Raw genomic sequence first — 21625 nt, 5'->3', positions numbered from 1 at the left:
CCCACCCTCCAGAATTTAAATAAAAAATAAAAACCGCGAAAAAATGGGTATAAATGAAGCGATCGCGTTAAAGTTCGATTATTCTTGAAAATATTATCAAAATCGTTCTTTCAACGGTGCAATTCTTTAGTTTAGATGTAGAAGAGATTTGCCCATCCATTAATTTCGTATGCCCACCCTTCAGAATCGAATTATTAATGAAGATAGCCAAGAAGGGCGGTACCCGTTAAAGCGATCGCGTTAAAGTTCGATTTTTCAGGAAAATATTATCAAAATCGTTCTTTCAACGATGCATATCGTTTGTCCAGATGTAGAAGAGATTTGCCCATCCATTAATTTCGTATGCCCACCCTCCAGAATCGAATTATTAATAAAGATAGCCAAGAAGTGCGGTACCCGTTGAACCGAATACCTTTCCGTTCGTTTTTTCCCGAATGAATTATCAAAATCAATTGTACTCACCGTAAAGGTTGAAGGTGTTTGGTGACATGTTATCCAAAAAATGTTGCACACACTTCTTTCTCACTTTATTCGAACGACACTTAAATTTGTATCGCTCATCGAACACTTCACACTTTTCACACATCTGCAGCATGTGCAGAATAACACCAGAGTGGTTTTCTAGTCATTTTTCACTAATTACCGCAATGATATCGCACAACGGAAAATAATATAATCTCACAGTTACTTCACAAACCGTAAATGAATGCACGGTCTCGCAAGAGTTGCGTCCGAACTCTGTAGACCGACTGACTTTCGTGCGTCGTTGGAAGGAATTCGAGGGTATCGCAGACATCTGTTTACGTTTCGACACGTTCGATGACGACACGCAGTGTTGATACCCTAAAGGGTAGCAGCGCCGAGTGCCACTGTCGAAACGTAAACAGATGTCTGCGATACTCTCGAATTCTTTCCAACGACGCACTTCTTGGCTATCTTTATTAATAATTCGATTCTGGAGGGTGGGCATACGAAATTAATGCATGGGCAAATCTCTTTTACATCTAAACTAATGAACTGCATCGTTGAAAGAACGATTTCGATAATATTTTCCAGAAAAATCGAACTTTAACGCGATCGCTTCAACGGGTACCGCACTTCTTGGCTATCTTTATTAATAATTCGATTCTGGAGGGTGGGCATACTAAATTAATGCATGGGCAAATCTCTTCTACATCTAAACTAACGGACTGCATCGTTGAAAGACCGATTTTGATAATATTTTCTAGAAAAATCGAACTTTAACGCGATCGCTTCACCTGTACCCTTCTTTTCGAGGTTTTTATTTTTTATTTAAATTCTGGGGGGTGGGCAAATGAAATCTGAGAGTGGGCAAACGTGGCCAGGTCGGGTACATTCGTATCCTTCTATTAAAAAATTGAAATACATTCATGATGGGTGATGAAGACAAATTTTTTATTTTGTTCATAACTTTTTTTGGAGGGTGGGCAAGAAAAAAATTTTTTATGGGCAAACGTGGGCAAACGAAGTACAATCATTTCCCACCGACAATTCATTAAAATGTTTTCATGGGGGTGCTGATGAAAATTTTTTTTTGCCATAATTTTTTTTTTGAAGGGTGGGCAAACGAAATTTTTTTATGGGAAAACATGGGCATACGATGAACAAACGAATGCCGTTGAGTTTTTTTAAAAAATCGAATTTGGGGTGCTATCTTCACAGACCTATTTGTGGCGGGGCAAGTTTTTACGGTAACAACTAGCCCCTACCGACACATGTAGCAATTTCAAAGACTATTCTGCTTATACATGTATTCAAACGATAAACACTATTACACCATGTTCTTAAATGTCATTTGATCCATAAGAACGATTCAATCTATAATATCGACGTTAAATAATTGAAATAGACCAAAAAGTAATGATAGAAAATTTTTTACTTATCTGGTACGCGACTAATAGGTCCTTGCTTACAACCACACAATTCGCTGTCGCGGACGCTATTAAAGTGGGCGACAGAGTGGCGTGATCAACTCACACGGAAAAAATAATTTAAAGTACAACGCTCTTTTTATTTTGAAGATAGAGCCGTCGGAACAACTTACCCCCGGAACATTTAGCCCCGGTCTCCCCTACCATAGACGACGTGTTTTAATTCTTTACATTTCTCTGTGCGTAACATGGGGAACATTTTTCTAACATTCATGACGAGCCTGCGTCGGTATCATAAATAGTATCTGTGCTTCCTTTCAGAAATCAGAAATATTGGCATAAAGCTGCATGCATTGTTATTACGGAGCGATCGATAAATAAGAGAATGAAACAGCACGAATTTATTGAACCGAATGAAAGTTACGAGTTACGTTCCTCGTGCCTTTATAATTATCAAGGACAATGAAACCAATAAAATTATTAAAACTAAAAAGAATTCCCATTCGCAAAGTTTTACAGCCGTTTCTGCTAAATTAACGAACATCTGCAGGAAGTTTCCAACCGTAAACTTAATTTCAACGATATAATAGCGCGCAACTACCACGGCTGAACAAATAGTAATTTTTTCTAGATCAGAAATATACAGAGATGAATCAAGCCCATCTCCAGTTCCAAACTATTCCAATAATGTGGCATTCAAGGCTGAGCAAGTGGCTTTCAGTGGCCAGTGAATTTTATTTCAACTTTCAGCGATCATTCAGGGAGCAGGGAAGAAAATTCTACTTTACTCCTAAGAAAACCACTTTCCCTCAATAACGCTAACAAAAGTACAAGCGCGAAAATTTCCGCGGAAAATCTGTATTTTAACCTTCTGGAATCTCTATTAACTTTCACCGCGGTCGGTTACAATACTCCACTGCCATTGACGTCGAAGTGTACGAAATCTCCAACGATTAATTGCTAAATGAAATGATAATTAATCTATTTTGAAGCCAACGGAATGCTCCGGGGCTACGTAAATACGTCGCGCACCCTGATTTCCAAAGCAACAGCTTCTGAATGCGTTCAATTAAGCAGATCGGGGAGCGCGAAAATTGAAACGGGGTTGAAAACGTTCGCGCCAATAATGAGATCCAGAAAACCTCGAGCGTTGGTGGCGACTTTCCGCGATTGTCGAAATGAGGGTAACATTCGAGTCGAACGCGCGCGACTACCTTTAGCCAGAGTTAAATATCACTCTCATTCACGTCTCTCGATTGCACAAAGCGCCGGGGGTGACTGTATAATTATTCGAACGGCCCGCTGCGCAAGGTAGCTTGGGGCCTCCTCAGCAAAGTGGAATTCTCATTTCCTTTGTACGCGACTCGCCAATGGATTTTTCACGTCTTTCTGATACCGTGTACGCTCGTGCCGCGGCTTATTATTTGCCTCACTCCCCACTGGTAGGTACTCGCGTTAAACTCGAATCAGCGTTGCTAATCCTGCTTATACAAGGTGCTGCAGACGCGTAGGCGGGTACACGATTGCCAGCCGAACACGTGGGAGCAAACAAAGAAGCTGTGAGAAATGCGGGACGGTGTAGACTAACTTTTGCCACTGGAATATTCAGTTTCTTAAGTGGGAATCAATAGCTTTCTGTACAATGCATGCCCTGTAAAATGAATGACGTGTGGAGAGTTTAATGGGCCAACGACACGAATAACTTCAGAATGAGTGCAATGAAGAGTAGATCTTGTGAATTCTGTCTGGAATTGCAGTAACATAGAGATTCGATTCGAGTAGTTTGAGAAGCTGAGAGGTTTTCTCCCTTCCTCTGAGTATCTGTATTAATTTACGACAACTGGATCTACGCTCATTAGAACATCATTAAAGTATCACGAGGCTGTAAAAATTTGTAATAAACAGCTGAGTTGCCGAGGAACAAGTAGGTCGCTGATTTGCATTTATGTAGACTCCCTAGATTTGTGTGCGCAGTTGGGATACACTCTGTGCAACCAGTGATCAACAAAAGAGCCAGCAAAAAAGGTCTCATAATTAATTACGAGACTTTGTTAACAGAGCACAGGAGAATTATAATGAGCCGAGCAAAATTTGGTCCCTTTATGAAATATGATAGAAGGTGAATTTTGATGTAAATTTCAAATTATGAACTACGAAGGTAAAAATATATTTCTCGTTACACTGGTGCGCTATTGGCTGAAGCCACACCCCAGTTCGTTGCTTCTCGAGTGGGTCTCAGCAGTCCGTGATAAAGTGTAAAATAACATCGTGGGCCCATCTATAGCCACTGTAATGAACCCGCGGCTGTAACGAACTCTGCACGGCTGACTTCAACCCGACACTTTCTTTTAACATTCGCGAACTTCTGTGATAAGAAAATGTAACGACCGCAGGCCTCCGATTCGTTGGCTCCAAGTGTTTTGCGCCGCACAATCTTCGGGAGCTCCCTTCGAAAGTTTATGAAACTCTTTTAAATTCGTTTGGGGTAATAAATCATGCTGTCCGGCAGTTTTAAACACCTCCTCGCTTACGTAATGCTTCATCTCAAGAGCACGTAAGGGAAGTTTATCTAAAGGTGCAGAGTAAAGAAGCCTCTGCGAGCTGTGCAACTTTTTAAATCCTTGATGAATTTGCCGTTAAAACAGCGATACTCCCTTGGTGTTTTATTTGCGGAAACTTTGGAATTATCCTTTAAACTCGTTAACGTTAACCTCCCCTGATTAATGGCACGAAATACTGAGCATACATCTCCATACTTTTATTCGAAGAACAAGAAAGTCCGCAACGTTCACTTCATGATCACACCCGACTGAGGATTTCAAAATTTCAAATGAAAGGCGCAAGGATTGGGATTTAAAAGAAATACCACTCTGGGTAAAAGTTCTCCAGAGTTAATACCTCTGGAAGCCAAAGCTATGCAACATACCACTACTCTTCAAACTAATCACCCACAAATAAGCGTTCAACAACCTAAATTCCACAAACAAAGGACAACCACCAGCACGTTCTTATGCCCCCATTAACCACCCCGGAACTCATCGCAACCGTGCACCAATAAGTGCCCCAACTCGCCCGCGCACGATCGCGAAAACCCACTCGAAGCAAGGCGCCCAAGCAAAGGAAGCGTATCCCCCAGACGAAATTGACCCATGGTGAAGCTATAGAATTTCCACGGCGGCCACAATCCACCCTTCCACCCTAGTTCCTCCTTTAATTGTTTGCCGCTGCCCCGACGGTCCGAGCTTTCGGATGCGATCCGGATCGCGACGATTAAACGGCCGATAAAAAAAGGGTCGAATGAGCCGTGAGAAAAATGGCAACGCAGGTCGGAGGAGGGGTGGGCAAAACAGAAGAAGAATCGAGCGACTTAAAGGAAACGGAGCGGCGCGCGATTATTGAAACTGGGTCGAGCCACTCTCGAATATTACCGTTCGCCCCGGCACCGAGACAACTCGATAGAAAACTCCCGGCGATTACGAATACAGCGACAACGAGCAGCATCGTTGCCAAATTCGTGGGAGTGTCGGGGGGAGGAGGGTGGGGGGGGGTCGGAGAGGGAGGATAGGGGTGGCAAGAAACGACGAAGTTTGATTAAACTTCCTGGCCGGTTATATCTCGCGCGTCGACGACGGAAAATTACGCGTTTTGTTTTTGCGCGAAACTTTTCTCCCCTCGTTTCCAGCTATAGCCCAGCGAATCTTCGCCAGATTATTCGCAAACGAGTTTCCAACGGTCGAAACGAACCGATCGCCGCGCTATTCCGCGAGAGTGCGGACGATGGATCGATGTATATTCAAGAAGGGACCGTTTCGATCGGTCAGATTCACTTGGAATTGATTACTGGTGGAAGCTAAGGGTGGATTCGCTATTCCAATTTGCGGAGCTATCGTGGCTACATGCTAATGCCCGTTGTTCAATTATTAATGAGCGATTTAACCCTGCCGGACCGTGGCTATTTTGTTGTGGCTTCAGGAAGCGGGCTAGGGTGTGAAAGTACTGTTTTAGGTAGACGATGAATTGAATGAACGATGAGAGTTTGAATTTGTAGGGTTACTACTTTCGGGGAATTGCAGTGAACCCTTGATGTGCATGATACTTGATACGCAGGGGCTCGATTTACAGAGGTACGATTTCAGTTTAACGCGACTGAAATCGATAATAATTTAATAGTTCAACAGTTGATATAGTGAAGAACATATGGAGTGGTTGGTTAATTTAGATTCTGCAAGTTGAAAACTCGTAGCGGAGGCACGTATTAACCGATTATTAACGCTTCGAGAAAACTTAATAACTGTGCTCTTGCAGGAGGAAGAAATATAGTATTATATCGTGCGTGATATTTTCAGTAAATTTTCCTTGGACGTGTAAAGACGTGCAATTTTTAGTAATGATAACTGTTAGGAATATTCTTTCATTTTGTGTTACCACTTTATGCTGCTTTTATAAAAGAGAGACTGCATGCAAATGTACACTTATGAAAGAAAAGTTTTGCTTTCTGTGATGGTTCATTATATACATTAATCTGTTGCTAATTCGGAATTATTTTTCATGTAAATGCACAGTGACCCTTCCCTGGTATTTTAAGAATATTAAATAACGCGTTCAACACTTGCAACATTTATTTGATAAGATTAGGCGTTAGGGTATAACTGAGGAATCGAATATATTTTAAAATTAATAGCTTCTAGTACGGACGAAATAGTTTATATTTACTCAGTTATCAATTCATTTGACCCATGGCCAATATCTTTAACAAAATTGAAAAGTAGGGTCAACAAATACGTATTCACATATATAAATAAACAATTATTCTCTCTGTTTTCAACCAGAAGTTATTTGTATTTAATGAACAAAAATTGAATTTAAAACATTGAATTTAAAACATTTATATAAATTTTCCTTTCAGTAAAATATTATCTATTATTTATGAATAACGACCATTTCCTACATAAACTTTAAGAAAATGTGTTCATACGAGTTTTATTTATTTTAGTACACATGTGTCCAAACAATTGCCAATTATTTAAGAAATGAACCGAATACATGTCTCACAATGAAATTAAATTTCTTATCTTCAATTATTTCTGCAGAATGTAATCCTAGCATACATTGCATGTCGTTGCGAATCAAATTTAAGTCCAAAATGCTGGCCCTAATAATTACAAAATCACTTAATTATATAACATTCTAAACGTAAAATATACTGCTCGTATTAATAACTATTATTGAACTACACGAAATAAAGAATTCCATCGAGAAACCTTCGTGGAATCCAGAGAACGGCAATAAAAGGTCAATGGGGAGGTATTTTAAGTGCAGAGGAATTTAACATTTCATCTCGAAATAAATGCGACGCAATATTGCAGTACAAAATATTAACATGACCTTTGGCGTCTACTTTTTCACGTAATACTACAATTGTAGTATTAATACATATTCCTCTCTTTATCGAACGAAGAGCATCTCAATCCCTATGCAAAGTTATTCAAAGGATATATTACATGGCAAAGAGAAACGTACAATGGTCCTATATAAATGGACCGTGAAAGGATTTTATCGGCGGGCCAGTGAAATCGAAATTCGATTTTACACAAAGTCATGTAGGTACTGACAATTCTTTACCTAACGTACCATATATATATATATATGTGATTCAAAAATTCTTTTATTACGCAATTTATATATATATATATATCTCGTATCGAATTGCGTAATAAAAGAAGTTTTGAATCACAGTTCGTCACGAGGGAATTGGGAACGCTTCCCGCCTGATCTGGTTAGGTGCGGAGTACCAAAAACAATATCGTACAATACAAACACTTACGTGTTGATTGAAGGTTAACCGTTTGCCCAAACGTTGAAGCGAGGATTCTAGTGTTGATTTGTGGACATTCTGGGATCACCGCAAATACACAAAAATTATGCCCATTAAATTGAATTACCGACGCACAATCCGCATCGTACACACAACTGAAAGGCCTGACAAAACAGGTTACTGCATCGGTTGGCAGGAATAATAGCTGGACGCGCAATTTTAAAATGCGTTAAGGGGTTGTACCTAGTCAGGCGGCCGAAAAGAGGCGAATATCTGTGAATTTTTTTTGAAGAAGCGGAAGCATATATTTTTACAAAACTTTTTGCGCTTAAAAGAGCAACATTTAAAACACATTTGGTAATTTTTTCGTAGAAAAATATTTACGTTCATAATAAAGTAACAACCGATATCCAAGAAGCATTTTTAAAAATTTGCTTTTGCGGCGAGCACTGCCATTCGGAACCAGATTATCTAAAATAAAAAAACAAAAAAGATTTCGTTAGCATATTAATGTATCTGCCGATTAACGGAGGGAATTTCCGAAATATTAATTTAAAACAAAACGGCGGCTATTTAAAGTTGAAATCGTGATTTTTATCGGGATTTTTGCAACGAAAAAATTATGATTTATTTATCGGGATTTTTGCACGAAAAAGTCAGGATTTCCACTTTAAATTGCCGCCATTTTGTTTTAAATTAATCTTTCGTAATATCTACTACCCCCGGCGCTTCGCTTCGGGCCTAAGTGGTATTAAGGACTCCATTTCACTCCTTTTCACCACCCCTAGGGGTTGATTAGGGCAAAATCCTGAAACTGGTTTTTAAGCATTTATGTAGGTAACCATTTGAAGTAAAATCCAAGTTGATATGTGTATCAGCTCATTATGCCTAGCTAATCCAGATGAATGTGACTATTTAAAAAAATAAATAAATAAATGAAATTTTTTTATAAAATCAGAATCTAAAATTCAGGCGAAGCCGAGTAGTAAAGCTAGTAGATATATAATTCTTTACTTCATTAGCAAAGCAATGTTTTAATTTTATTCCTAGAAGCAGGGAATAAGTAAATGTGATAAACGAAATTAAGAATTACAATTGAGGTTACAACTGTTATATAATTCATTTATGATTGTACTCATTACTTTTGAAAGCTTTAACCAATGCAGAATTATTAAATCATTCATTAATATTACAGAAGGAAATTTCAATAGGATTTAATGTGCATTGTGTATGTCGTAATTAATACAGAATATATTAGGTTAAAGAATAATTTATTATGACGACATGGAATAATGATACTATGAAGTTAATGACGTGAATATAATTGTGTTGCGGAAACACGTGGAAAAGGTATTTCTTTCCAAGCAGTTATATTGTTAAATAATCAGTAACAAATGCATAGAGCGTTCGAAATATGAACACATTTATCCAACCAAATTTGTCACGGCAAACGTGTTGTAACATTATTAAGTAATAATTCCGTAGAGTACCTACTTGGAATATGTTTACAGGGATCGTAGCACGTTCGTGCGATGGCGGTAAATCCTCATAAAATCAGCCTGTAATTTTCTGGATGAAAGCCGGAAACACAGTAGGTACTGAGCTTTGAAGATAGCAACTGTTACAGTCGAGTTTGCGACAATTCGGCCAATGGGGACGTGTCGGGAAGGACTAGTGTTACTCGCGCAATGTTGGACAATCGGAGTAATTGGTCTAATTACCAGATGCAATTATCCGGAATTAATCGAGATAAACCGCTTAATTATCACCGTCGCACTATGTTCGTTGTTTCTCTACCTCTTACACGTTGTTGATTTGCAACTATCTCGAAATGTACCGTCCTCGCTGCCAGTTTTCATAAAGAGACTATTACCTAATAGTCTCAAATTAATATGCTTTAAAGAAATGATAGCACGGAGCAATTGAAATTCAAATTTTATACCGAAACCTTATCTTTCATCTTCCAATATTTACAGAGATTCTGATCCATCGATCCAGAAATAAACACAAACTGGCACGTTGTAACTATATACAATCTTCTGTGGTTTACCTGTCCCACCACAGTTCCTCCTTTCGCATCTAATTTCCGTACACCTATGAATTATAAATTTGCAATATTAAACGTGCAAATTTCTCCCACAGCTATTCTTAACACTTCTATATTAATTAGAAGCCTAAACTAGCGTTAAGCGACACTTACAACACGCGCCGAGTGAGTAATCAATTCCAGCATTAATTAAAATCGTCGCCGAGTTCGTTGAAGATATCTAAAGTAAGAGGGAACGTTTCCGAGACGCGGCACAGTCACGCCTTAATTAACATCACACGCAGACGATGATTAAATTAGATTGTCACTCAATTCCCGACTGCACTAGCGTCGCCTCGTCATCGAACAGAAACACGTTGGCGGATTGAGTTTTCCGTAGTTGTTGGTTAACGCCGTTCCCTCCACTCCGTTAGGATTGGCCAATTAAGATTTACGCGTTTCCAGCAATGACGGTTCGACGCGACGATACTGTACGGTTCGACAGTTCCCCTGGATTTATCGTTTTATCGTTTGTTCCTACGGCCGGCGATACCGCGCGGAACGACGCGCTGCCTTTCTCCAGCGGATTTATTCCCCGCCCGGAAACAGCATTCTGAACGCCATAAAAGGTTGCGATAACAATGCACTTCTGAAGGGACACATGCCGCAAATGTTATACTCCGAACCATTTTCACCCTCAACATTTTGTGTAACCATCAATTGGTGTGCCGAGATCGTCCAGCATTTAATGGATGTATTAATAACTAGGCAAAAGGAACCCGTGGGAGTGTGAAATTTTACATGCAAAAGATACTTAGCGAAATAAACATTTTAACAATGTTTCCATGAGGAATTCGGAAAACAGTCGCGTGGGATATTTGAAAGCGGAACTTGCACTCCGAAAGCTTTTAAATTATCCGGTTTTCAGTCATTTTCAATCTGATAAAAACGCTCAGTTTGTAATTCTCAATGGAAGGGAGCAAAATTTGTAGGCAAATTTGGGGGAAAAAGTTGTTTTAAATATAATGCATGCTTTCTAGATCGTTGATTGCTGAGTGGATCTTAATTTCAATACTGTTTTATCTATCTTCCATGGATAACGTCGGTTTAACAAGTTGAACGTTAGAATTAAGGGCACCCCCGGTTAAAAAATCGACAAATTTTTTGCTTATTTTCATCCTACTATATTTGAAGAATGACCTGGTAAAATTTTAGAAAGAAAGTGCTAACGGTGCATCTACAAAAATAAAAAAGTGTGATATATATATATAAATATGGCTTGCAGATTGTGTTATAAAATGTGTAAAAAAATGTATTAACTGTTGTTAACTATTTTTTATGTCAAGAATAACACATTATGTTTCTTTCGTAAGGCTTGTAGGTTCTTTGGTAGGAAAGACTGAAGCTTATCAGTTGGTCTACATAAGGAACTTTAGTAGTAAAGTTCAAGACGTAGCAAATATGACATAACGATGACATTATTAGCTATACCCCACGAGTGTATCGTGGAAAGCATAAGTTACAGTTCAAGTGAATTAACAATCACTGCAGCTACATGAAATGAGAAAAGTTCGGTGTAATTTCTGATTCTCCATTGAAACGTCCAATTCATTAAAACACAGCTTACCCGCCAGAAAATGGTTGCCTCTGCATATAATTTCCATTGTCAGAGGACTCCATTGATTGAATCAATGATCCTGATTAAGCACTCGAAATAATACTGCCCGACATTAATTACCGTTACACGAGCGATCGAAGAAAAAGGGAAACGCGATGTTTTAGCCTCCCAGACCGTTTCCATTAGCGTAGAATTTTATGACGCGTCTTCTTCAGTAGGTAAATTATAATCCCCCGAACTACTCGGCGCGCCTCGAATAATTAAAGTTCCGCCGTAGCCGCGTTGAATATTAATAGAATCTGCAGAGCAGTCTGCCCTAATTAATGTCGCAAAACGTGTTAATTAATTTCGCTGACCGTGGCTGTTCTCAATTATTGTTGCAGAGCAACAGGAGCCAGCCAGCTATCGGACTGAAGCAGACGCCGAAGGCGCGGGTAAGTTTTTCCATAAGTGTGCAACAGAACCCAACCTACGCCCGCCCCTGCAGTTTAGTTTTTGCGGTGCACAAAAAACAAATTTAAATAGGGTGTCCGTAGCAACGATCTATCTCGAAACTAGTTAGCAAGAGCTCGTTAGGTGGGCCCCGATCGATGCCCACGACCGAGTTTCCCGTACTTTCAGCCAAACAACTTTTCCAACCCCCTCCGGCCTGCCTCTGCTTCTGCTTCTTCGGCCTCCTCGAGGGAAGTTGAAATAGGTGAACGCACCCCTTTCTCCCTTATTCGATGTATACGTATACGTGCACACGTATACATACATACATATATATATATTTATATATATATATATCCTCAGAGAGCAGCGAACCGCGAAATCGCCCGCAGGGGGGCGGGGGAGCACGTATAATTTTACGACTTTAGTTTTCACGAGAACCGAATCCCCGTGTTTGCCCGCTTATGTTTGTCCACGAAAGTATGGGGAAAACGACGGCATCGCGGGAATGCTCGTTTGTAATTTACGGCCGTGGAATAGTGTGCCGTGGATTGCCATTGATAAGAGGGATGGATATTACACCCCCGTTTATACATATTTCCATCTGCGTTTTTGAGTATCCTTCCTTCGGCGTCGTATTTGTAATACACTTGTTTGGCACGGAGTGCTCGTACCGGTGGTTATTCACAATTGTTACAATTTGGAAATAATAATTTGGCAAACGAATTTTATGCCTATTAATTTATCTTAATAGTGTTCAGCTATTGATTGCTGTTAATTAGCATCGTTTGTGGACGCACAAGTCTGTGCTGTGTACTGCGAAGGCGAATAGATAATATGGAATTGTAACTGGTTGCTAATTAGGGGCTAATTGGGGCTGTTTGCTTTCTTAGACGTCGAAGTTTTTGAGAAGCAATGTGTAGGGTAATTGGGAAAGGGGTCGAAGGATTATTCGTGCCCGTTAATGTACAAGGGAGCAAAAAATAGCTGTAGCAGCTGAAAATCAATTCTGTCTGACCAGTGACGGACTATTCCACTGACGCAACTGGCACATCTCCGTTATTTGTCTATCCCTATTTATCCCGTCTATTTGTGGATGTTTGACAAGATACTAAACTGTTTAATCCCCCTTTCATTCAAATCACCTCCCATCTAAATACAATTAATGTTTCAATTTACACACGAGAAATTCTTTGATTAAATGTACCATGTAGTTTGGTACATAACATGGAAACGAAAAGTCTCCCAAACATTTTACTTAAACCACTGTAAAGGGCATTAAATAAGGTAGCAAATAAACAGAATTAATTTATTTTTATTACAAATAAGCTAAAAAATTGAAAATTAAATAAATGTAAAAAATATTAAATTATACACCATTAGAAAGGCATAATTTTGCCCTACTTTTTTGGCGCAAATTTCATTCCGATATCTTAAAAAAAAACACCTAAAGGCAGCAAATTTTAAATCCGATCCATTGTGCGCCGCCAACATCAACCAACCACGGTCCACGGAGTTAAACAAAGCAAATCTTCACCAATTCTCCTGAGCAAAAAAGAGATCGACATCGACTCCATCGAAATGAACGAATTCGTTTTGCCAAACACAGTGGCGATAATTTCACTCGCGTTTCAAATTAAAATATAATTCGCGCTCCCGTCGAGCACGGCTCACTGCCAATCGGTTACAAAAGGCTACTATCGGCAGGCCAGCGGAGCGTCGCGAGCGACACCGTAAACATTAACAATGTAAAAATTCGATATATCCCACCGAAGCGGTAATAATATTTATTACGTTCGATAAAATGACTAACAGAAACGCGCCGATGATTTCGTTTCGCATTTAAATCAGCGTTGCGTCGACTCACATCGCGAGCCCCAGCGCACACGCATACATGCACGCGCACGCCACCGTTCGTACGCGCGACATTATGGAGGATTCTGTTTGTGCGAGTGACTGCTGGCAAGTGTGCGCCAGGATGCATACGGCCGAACAAAGCCACTAAATGACATACTCGCCCCGCGATCTAACCCGCTGCACGTAACGCGAATGCTTGGTTTTAATCCCCACTGGGCCTACTTTTTTCACGAGACAGACGGGAACGGAGAGAACAAAGGGCTGCAGCCAGGATCTCCTTCTCTCTCTTTCGCCCTGTCATTGGAAAAAATTGCCGCGAAAACAAGCGGATGCCGGATGCGCTGGTGATACCACCGATAGCCTATTTGTTGCAACTTCGCCGTGTACACGCGAGACTCCAATATCCGAGATAAGTTATTAATTTTATGCCAGATCGGAGCTCCAAGTCGTCTATCGACGATGAGCAGGGGTTACAAACTGTCGAAAGACGGGTACGAACTGTTAAAATCGGAAATTTATAGGAAGTAATATTATTCTGCAATATTAACTTATTGGAGAATCACTGGCTTGTGGTTTTGAATAAATTTTCTGCTAATTTTCAGTTGTGTCTGAGAAAAGTTTCTTAGTACCTTCGTGTGTACATATTTTTTAATTTTTCACCCTCCGTGAGGGAGTGATTAGTAATATTTCAATGAAAATTTTGTGACACTAACAAGGGGAGGACACCATGTGGTAGACACCGATTTTGATGAGCCTTGGCACGATGGATCTGTGTCGAAATTAAGTAAACAGGTGTCCGAGCGTTTCTGTCAATGGGTCTTAATAATAGAGATATTTGCATGGGAATTATTAAAAATTTCATAGTGGGGTTTTAATGGGTAAAAATCCCACGCTACCCTGGCGCCTCCGTGAGCTTCCCCTCTGAAGGAGTCGGGGTGCCTTTTGAAGATTTCCCGAGGTTAAAAAAAAATTATAAGAAAATGTAATTTATAAAAAAAAATTATAGATTTCTTTTTAACGTGGAGACATCTTCGAAAGGCACCCCGACGCCTCCAGAAGAGAATCTTCCGCGGGCGCCAGGGTACTGTGGGATTTTTACCCACTAAACAGTAAATTTTTAATAATTAAATATGTCTATTATTAAGGCCTATTGGCTGAAACGCTCAGACACCTATTTACTTATTTTCGACATAGATCCATAGTGCCAAGGCTCATCAAAATCGGTGTCTACCACATGGTGTCCTCCCCTTGTAAGTTATACGTGATTATTTAAGATGCTAATTTATAAAAGGACGTTAAACTTTTTTTACGTTTGAAATATACTTAAAAACCTCATTTCCACGATGAAAATCAGGACAAAGTGATGGTTTAAGACTGCACCCAAGAAGTAATACAATTCTGCTTGAATGGTAAATTGCTTGGATGCAACGTAAATTTTGCGTACCAGGAAAAATACGTCTTCTGAAAGTAATAACCTCCATTTCTCTACCTTTCCCTACTATGAATTATTCCCTTATGTTTGAAATGGGAATCTAATTATTATTCGCATCCATTCACCCAGCATATTTCTGTAAATGCACGTTTGAATTCAAAGGCCCAGACAAACATAGAATAGAAGTTTTCATCCTAAACCTCTTACAAAGTTCATTGCATTCCTAATTAACAAGAAAACAGAAAGAAGAGTATATTAAATCCAGAGTTATTCACATTACATACATCAATCCTGGAAGTAAACAAATAGAAATAGTATCCAATATCTTTGCCCCAAATAAACAGAAGCAGAACATTTATTGTATCAATTCAATTTAGAATAATGTTTCCATCTCCATTAAGGGGCTACATACACATAGTAGGCGAAAAAGTAAAACAGATATGAAGAATTTTTTATCGGTGGAGAAATGTTTTTATTAAAGAAACATTATATACATTAGAAAGGTCATACTTTTGTCTATAAAATGTGAAATTTTAATTAAAAAGTTCGGAGAAGAAGCAGCGTGGTAGCTGTTTCTGTGCAACGGTTTTTCAGAAAAGGTGTCTGCGGAAACCATCACATCTTCGCTGTTTTTCATCTGAATCAAAAAACAAAAAAATATTCTTGAAGTATTTAAGATTAACGATTCTTTTTTCAATTTATCGCAAAAAGCCGGGCATTTGAACATTGAAATCGACTTTATAAGTGAATACGAATGTCCGCCTACTTGAAGAAAAAAATTTCCATTTTGATTCCGATGAAAAACAGCGAAGATATAATGCTTACCACAGACGCCGTTTCTGAAAAAAATTCCGTTGTATGGAAACAGCTACCACGCAGCTTCCTTCTCCGAATTTTTAAATGCAAATTTCACATTTCATAGACAAAAGTATGACCTTTCTAATGTATATAATGTTTCTTTGATAAAAACATTTCTCCACCAAAAAAAAATTCTTCAAATCCGTCCTACTTTTCCGCCTCCTAGGTGTATGTAGTCCCTTATCCAATCCATCATCGCTGAATTAAGCCAGTGATTGATATTATCCTGATTTCGCCTGTCCATGGTAAAAATCAATCTTCGATCCGGGATTATCCTCTCTTTAATGCATGGAAATCATTTATCAGCGACAGTGGAGCGCGTCCGGAACGATTGTGCGCGGGGATTAACCCTAATCGCTTTTCTTCGTTCGCTCGTTAAGCTTTCTTCGAGTCTGTATCATGTTTCGATTGTTATTTTGTTTCGCCCCCCACCACGGTCGCGTTTCCCCGGCCTCCGTGCAAATGAAACTCGAAGGATCCGAAAAAGGGAACGACGGGAGCGCGAATAGTAACGTCTGCGAAACGACGTGAAATCGCGCGGCGCAATTTCGCGAGATTGCTTGCCGAGGCGACTCGTCGGGAGGACCCATCCTCGTGGAAAAGAGCTTCTTGGAGGCACGAGGGTGCTCGTATTTTCTCCTGCCCCCCCCCCCCTCTTTCGCGAAAAGGAAATGCGACCTTCCTTTCGGGAAGGAAATGCGCAGTGAGTTCTATGATAGTCTGTCAGATGCAATCTGGACCGTGGGCTGACGCCCCAGTGTGCATTACTTTTAAATATTCCATTCTCTCAAATCAGGGCGCCCCTTTTCGCTGAGGATCCGAATTTAGTCACTGTCGAAAGGATACACGCAGCACAAAAATATGTTTCACGATGGAACGTTGCTGAAGAGAATTCTGCTAGGGGTTGTGAAAGGATTCAGGTTCCTGTTTTTCTTACGCAGTGAAATAGTACGTAGACACGATGGCCCTACTTAGGAGGACACAGGATTATTCGATTCACACAGGATAAGAAAGGAAGATCTTTTATACTCTTCTTAAAGAGGTAAAGGGAAGTGTAACTGAAGGGGGTATTCTATTGACACGCGATTTTTTCAACTATTTCAGGATTTTTTTTATGGACCTAGTAAAAGATTTTTATGCTGAACTTTTACTGTTTATTTAGTGTATCTTAAACTAAGAATACATTTTTTTTATTGAAAATTATGAAATACAGATGGTGGCACAGCCAATGAAAGCCACTTCGACCACTTCGATAAACATTGATCGATTTGTTGCCACGGTTCTGTTCATCCGAAATTAAATAATCGAAAACATTCTTAAATTATTCGGGCATGACTATCGTTGGTAGCAGATTTGGATTGAAATTTAAAAAATTCCTAACATGGCTGCAATTTGAATATTGAGTGTCGAATACCGCGATTTTTCTTCGTCTTTTCGGGTTATTAAGTTAAAAAAAATTAGAAAGGAAAAATATTTTGGCTCAATTCTGTTCGAGACGATTGCGACACATCTGCTGATGATGTGTACACAAGATGGGCCCAATCGGCACATTAGAATTTGAGATATCGTGGCAACCATTTTCTAAAGCACCGTTTTGCGAAAAACCCGTTTAAATCTTTACAAACAGTTCTAGTGAAGACTACAACTACATCTAAGACTTACAACTAATCTGCCACGCCTGGTTCGTAATAAAAATCTTTCATTAGTCTATAAAAAAAATTACTGAAAAAAGTTAAAAAAAAAATAGTATGTCACAGTGTAGAATACCCCTTAATGCTAGTAAATTTTTGTGCTTCTAGGATTCTCATTAACCTGCATAATTTGTACTTAAAACAATCTTTGAGATAAGTTCTTGAGAGGTGCAATTTTAGTTTTATGCTGATTGCGATGCGCGTCTGACTACAAACGCTCCACTTCTACTTGCTACATTATATTATATTATTCTTCCTCTGCACTCCAGACACATGAATCAATCATACTCTTCCATATCTTCTCGTATCGCTCAATCTGTCCACTGTCTAGAACATTAAAAAAGAGTAAAATTATTAGAGGTTACATTTAAGACTCTCAATATTACATTTCGTCGTTTCTTGTAAAAATTTCACACTTATTAGAAATTTTTAGTTTTCCTTTGTGATATACCTAACTGATCAATTTTAACAGCAGAATGTATTAATTTAACCACAATATTATTCCCCAGCAAGATAGAGGAATATTCACAGGCGGAATGAGTAATGTGCATATTTTACGACGCATTAGAAATCCCTGTCTTATACCTGAGTACACTTTACTACGCCCAAAGCAGACCGATGAACATTGAAACGTGTGTGAATGATAACTAGCATGAACTCCAATTCAACTAGTCGATGGAGTGAGATTGTGCCCCGGAGCTTCCACTAACCTGCCACGAAATGCACGTAACAAGAGAAACAAGCGACTGCAGCTGTACAGTGGACCATACGCATTTCTAATACCCATTTATATGCTAATAACTTCCGATGAATATTTTACGATCACATTTGCTGTTATAATACTTTGCTGGAAGTTGTATTATAAATACAGCATCGTAAAATTTAGTTATTTAATCACTCAATGATAGAATGGTTGCAGAGAATGAAAACAGAAAAAAATATATAAAAGGAAGTCAAGAAGTACTGATAGTTTACAGGTTTCGATAATTATTTATTTCTCCCTCGTGATTCGAGTATTATGAATCTAAATATTTTTTTTGCGATGATGCTGGTCCTTCAATCGTTTCAATAACGTAAGAATTTGAAGATTAATAGTTTCACCATTTCGAATGTTCAACAGAGCTCGCAACATGCACTGCAAACAGGAATTCGGGGAACGTTGGTTCTTGACGATAACTTTTAATAATATCAGCGAAGCGGAAGAGCGTGGAACTCCGCATTCCCACGATCCATACTGAAGTTATTAGGTGAAAAGTGCATTTACAGCGGAAAGAAATGCCTTGGAAAGCAATTCGCCGGCTTCCCCGCGTTTCAAAAGTTCATGGTGGAATGGAGATGCGAAATTTTATGCGGCCCGCATTACGGCATTCTTTCACTGATATTTTCCACTTCTCTATCGTTACGATGCCAGAGAATAAAGCGTAAACCAAACGTATTCGTAAACATAGGTATATGCGTTTAAACACTTGGTCGAAACACAAACTGACAAACTGCGCACAGAAAATTTAAGTGTCCCTGTTGGATTTGAAAATACAAATAAGCTGTAGTACATCATTTGTAGGAGATGAATATAGTCTCCACCAAATTAAGATGATATTTTACATAGTTATTAAATAAATATCACACACTTTGACTTCTTACATATTTATATTATTTTGAATTTTGAATTTCAAAGTGGCTTCCGTCATATTATAGTCCTCTTAATTAGTGGTACAATATGTAAGGAATAAAAGTAGTATAGTAAAGAGAGTTCTAACTCAAATTTGAGTTTCGAGGGAGGGGAAAATCCAAATTTGGATTTGAAATTTTTCGAAATAATCTATCAAACGTCCATAGTACCACTTTGAACGTATATTGAACATCTATCCTACCACTCTGAACTGTGTTGAACCTGTATCGCACCACTTTGAACGTGTATTGAACAGCTAGATAAGAGTAGTACGATAAACGTTCAATACACGTTCAGAGTGGTACGATAGACGTTCAATACACGTTCAGAGTGGTACGATAGATGTTCAATACACGTTCAATGTGGTACGATAGATGATTGATAGATAATTTCGAAATTTTTAAAATCCAAATTTGGATTTCACCCTCCCTCAAAACCTTAAATTTGAGTTAGAACTGTACTACTTTACTACTTTACTGTACTACTAATAAACTATGTAGTTTTATTAATAAAAAGAGTAATATGTGGAATAATACAGAAAGAAATGAGCAAGACAAAATTCCGCGGAATGTAAATTATATTCTACACATTCTTTGTGGCATAAAATCCAAGGGATATATCCGGACGTCCTCTATCTAGTGCCATCCTCTGTGCACCCCAGATTTCATGCAGGAATATACGAACAAAGGGACCCAAGCAATGTAATGTTCCATACACGTTTGTTAAATATTTTGCTTGTGAAATGCAGCGCGCAGATATAACTGGACAAGGAGAATGGAACGGTATGTAGAAGCATTCGATGAATTTCCGCGTTGGTTAACTAAGCTTTGGAAACTGAATCCGCAAGTGCACCGACCGTAATTTCACACCCTTGGTACCCGTTTAAAGGCTTATAAACTCGAGCGAAAAAAATATTCTTCTGCCCCTATTCTTGATGTCAAGTTTCGAAAAAATAAGAACAACTGTAAAGCACGATGAAAAAGCATGAAATTATATTTTGAATTTCGCCAACCATAATCCGTAGCTTCATTCGCGTTGCAATTAAAGCGGCAAACTGTTCGTTTCCCGCGCGTTCCCTATTTTCACAAAAATCTGATAATTATTTCCAAGGTTCGAGAACTTCTGATTTCCATGTTGAAACCTTGTATGCCACTAGAATCCGTTAATAAACACAGAGACGTGGCCTAAAAGTGAGCGTGCCGGCTGGGATCACATGATCTGCAAATATCGAATTTGAATTTGACTCCGACTGCATTATTCATGAACCCGAAAACATTTTCGGATCGTTCACTGAATGCTGTCACCGACGGCAACGTAACTTATTCCCGACATTTCCAAAATTACTTTGTTTCCGCGTATATCGCCCCGACGAGATAAATCAAAAAATCTCTCGGAGGCAATAAATAAAGCCGCGGTATCGTTCAATTACGTTGCTCCGTGCTCGGAGCAGAATTTATTGTATTCAGATTTTCTGCTTGATCTCGGCAATCGCACCATCCCCTCCCTCCATATTAAAATTCCTTACGCTCGGCAAAGTCGCGATCAATCTCCAATAACTTAAAGCATAAAATTCAAACTCATTCCGTCCGATGAAAAGGAGAAACATTTTTAAAAAACGAAAAACGAAAAACTTCGTATCGGGAGGTTGAAACTGATATTTCGAATTGCGAGGGCGTGTGGTTCAGTAAAATCCACTGAAACAAATTCTACCCTAAAGGAGCTGATTTTTTTTTCGCCCGAATTGCACGCGTAATCGATAACGAGGATAATAGTTACGAAAGGTGGGCAGAGTTGCTGTTACAATCGCAGAGATTCTAACGCCTCGCGATTGTAACGGCGAGTATTCCGAAACACGGAGTTACGCAACAGTTCCAGCAAAACGGGTAAAAATTAATGGCTCCAGAGGTTTAACGATGCAAGCGTTACAACGTACCCGTTTATCATCGGACAATCCTACCAGCGTTGCTCCGTCTGACGCGCTATTATTTCTTCCAGTAACGACGATCTCCGCCCGTCCACCACGTCTCGCGAGCTTCGCAAAATTATCTCATTTTCTTTGATATTCGCCGAGCTTTCCGAGTCTGCTCAGCTCGTTACATCCGGGACCCCCTGACCGGAAGCGACGTGACAAAGGAAGATTCTATTTTGCTGTTCCCAGCGAACGCCTTCGAATTTCCTGGCGCGACGAGACAAAGGTCATTCTACTTGTTCCTCGACACGTTTTCTCGCCTACCCTGCCCGCCCTCGTGAACACGCGCGGCATTCGACTTTTGAATCACGGGGAAACGTGACGCCCAGTTCCAGCAGACTCACGTACCACTTTCTCTTTCCATTT

The 21625-nt window shown here is 39.4% G+C and overlaps 1 protein-coding gene across 1 annotated transcript in view; it reads left to right on the top strand.

Moving 5' to 3' along the window:
- The window catches only part of LOC143371496 (uncharacterized), a 609947-nt gene that overhangs the window by 18260 nt on the left and 570062 nt on the right, over nt 1-21625 (top strand). Inside the window, exon 2 of the mRNA XM_076816724.1 lies at nt 11735-11785. Within this exon, the coding sequence (XP_076672839.1) occupies nt 11735-11785 (51 nt within the window). The remainder of the gene's footprint in view (nt 1-11734; nt 11786-21625) is intronic.

This window comes from Andrena cerasifolii, chromosome 7 (assembly GCF_050908995.1).
Source record: "Andrena cerasifolii isolate SP2316 chromosome 7, iyAndCera1_principal, whole genome shotgun sequence".
Classification (NCBI taxonomy): domain Eukaryota; kingdom Metazoa; phylum Arthropoda; class Insecta; order Hymenoptera; family Andrenidae; genus Andrena; species Andrena cerasifolii.
Note: the sequence above shows the minus strand (reverse complement) of the source record. Positions and strands in the feature narration are given on the sequence as shown.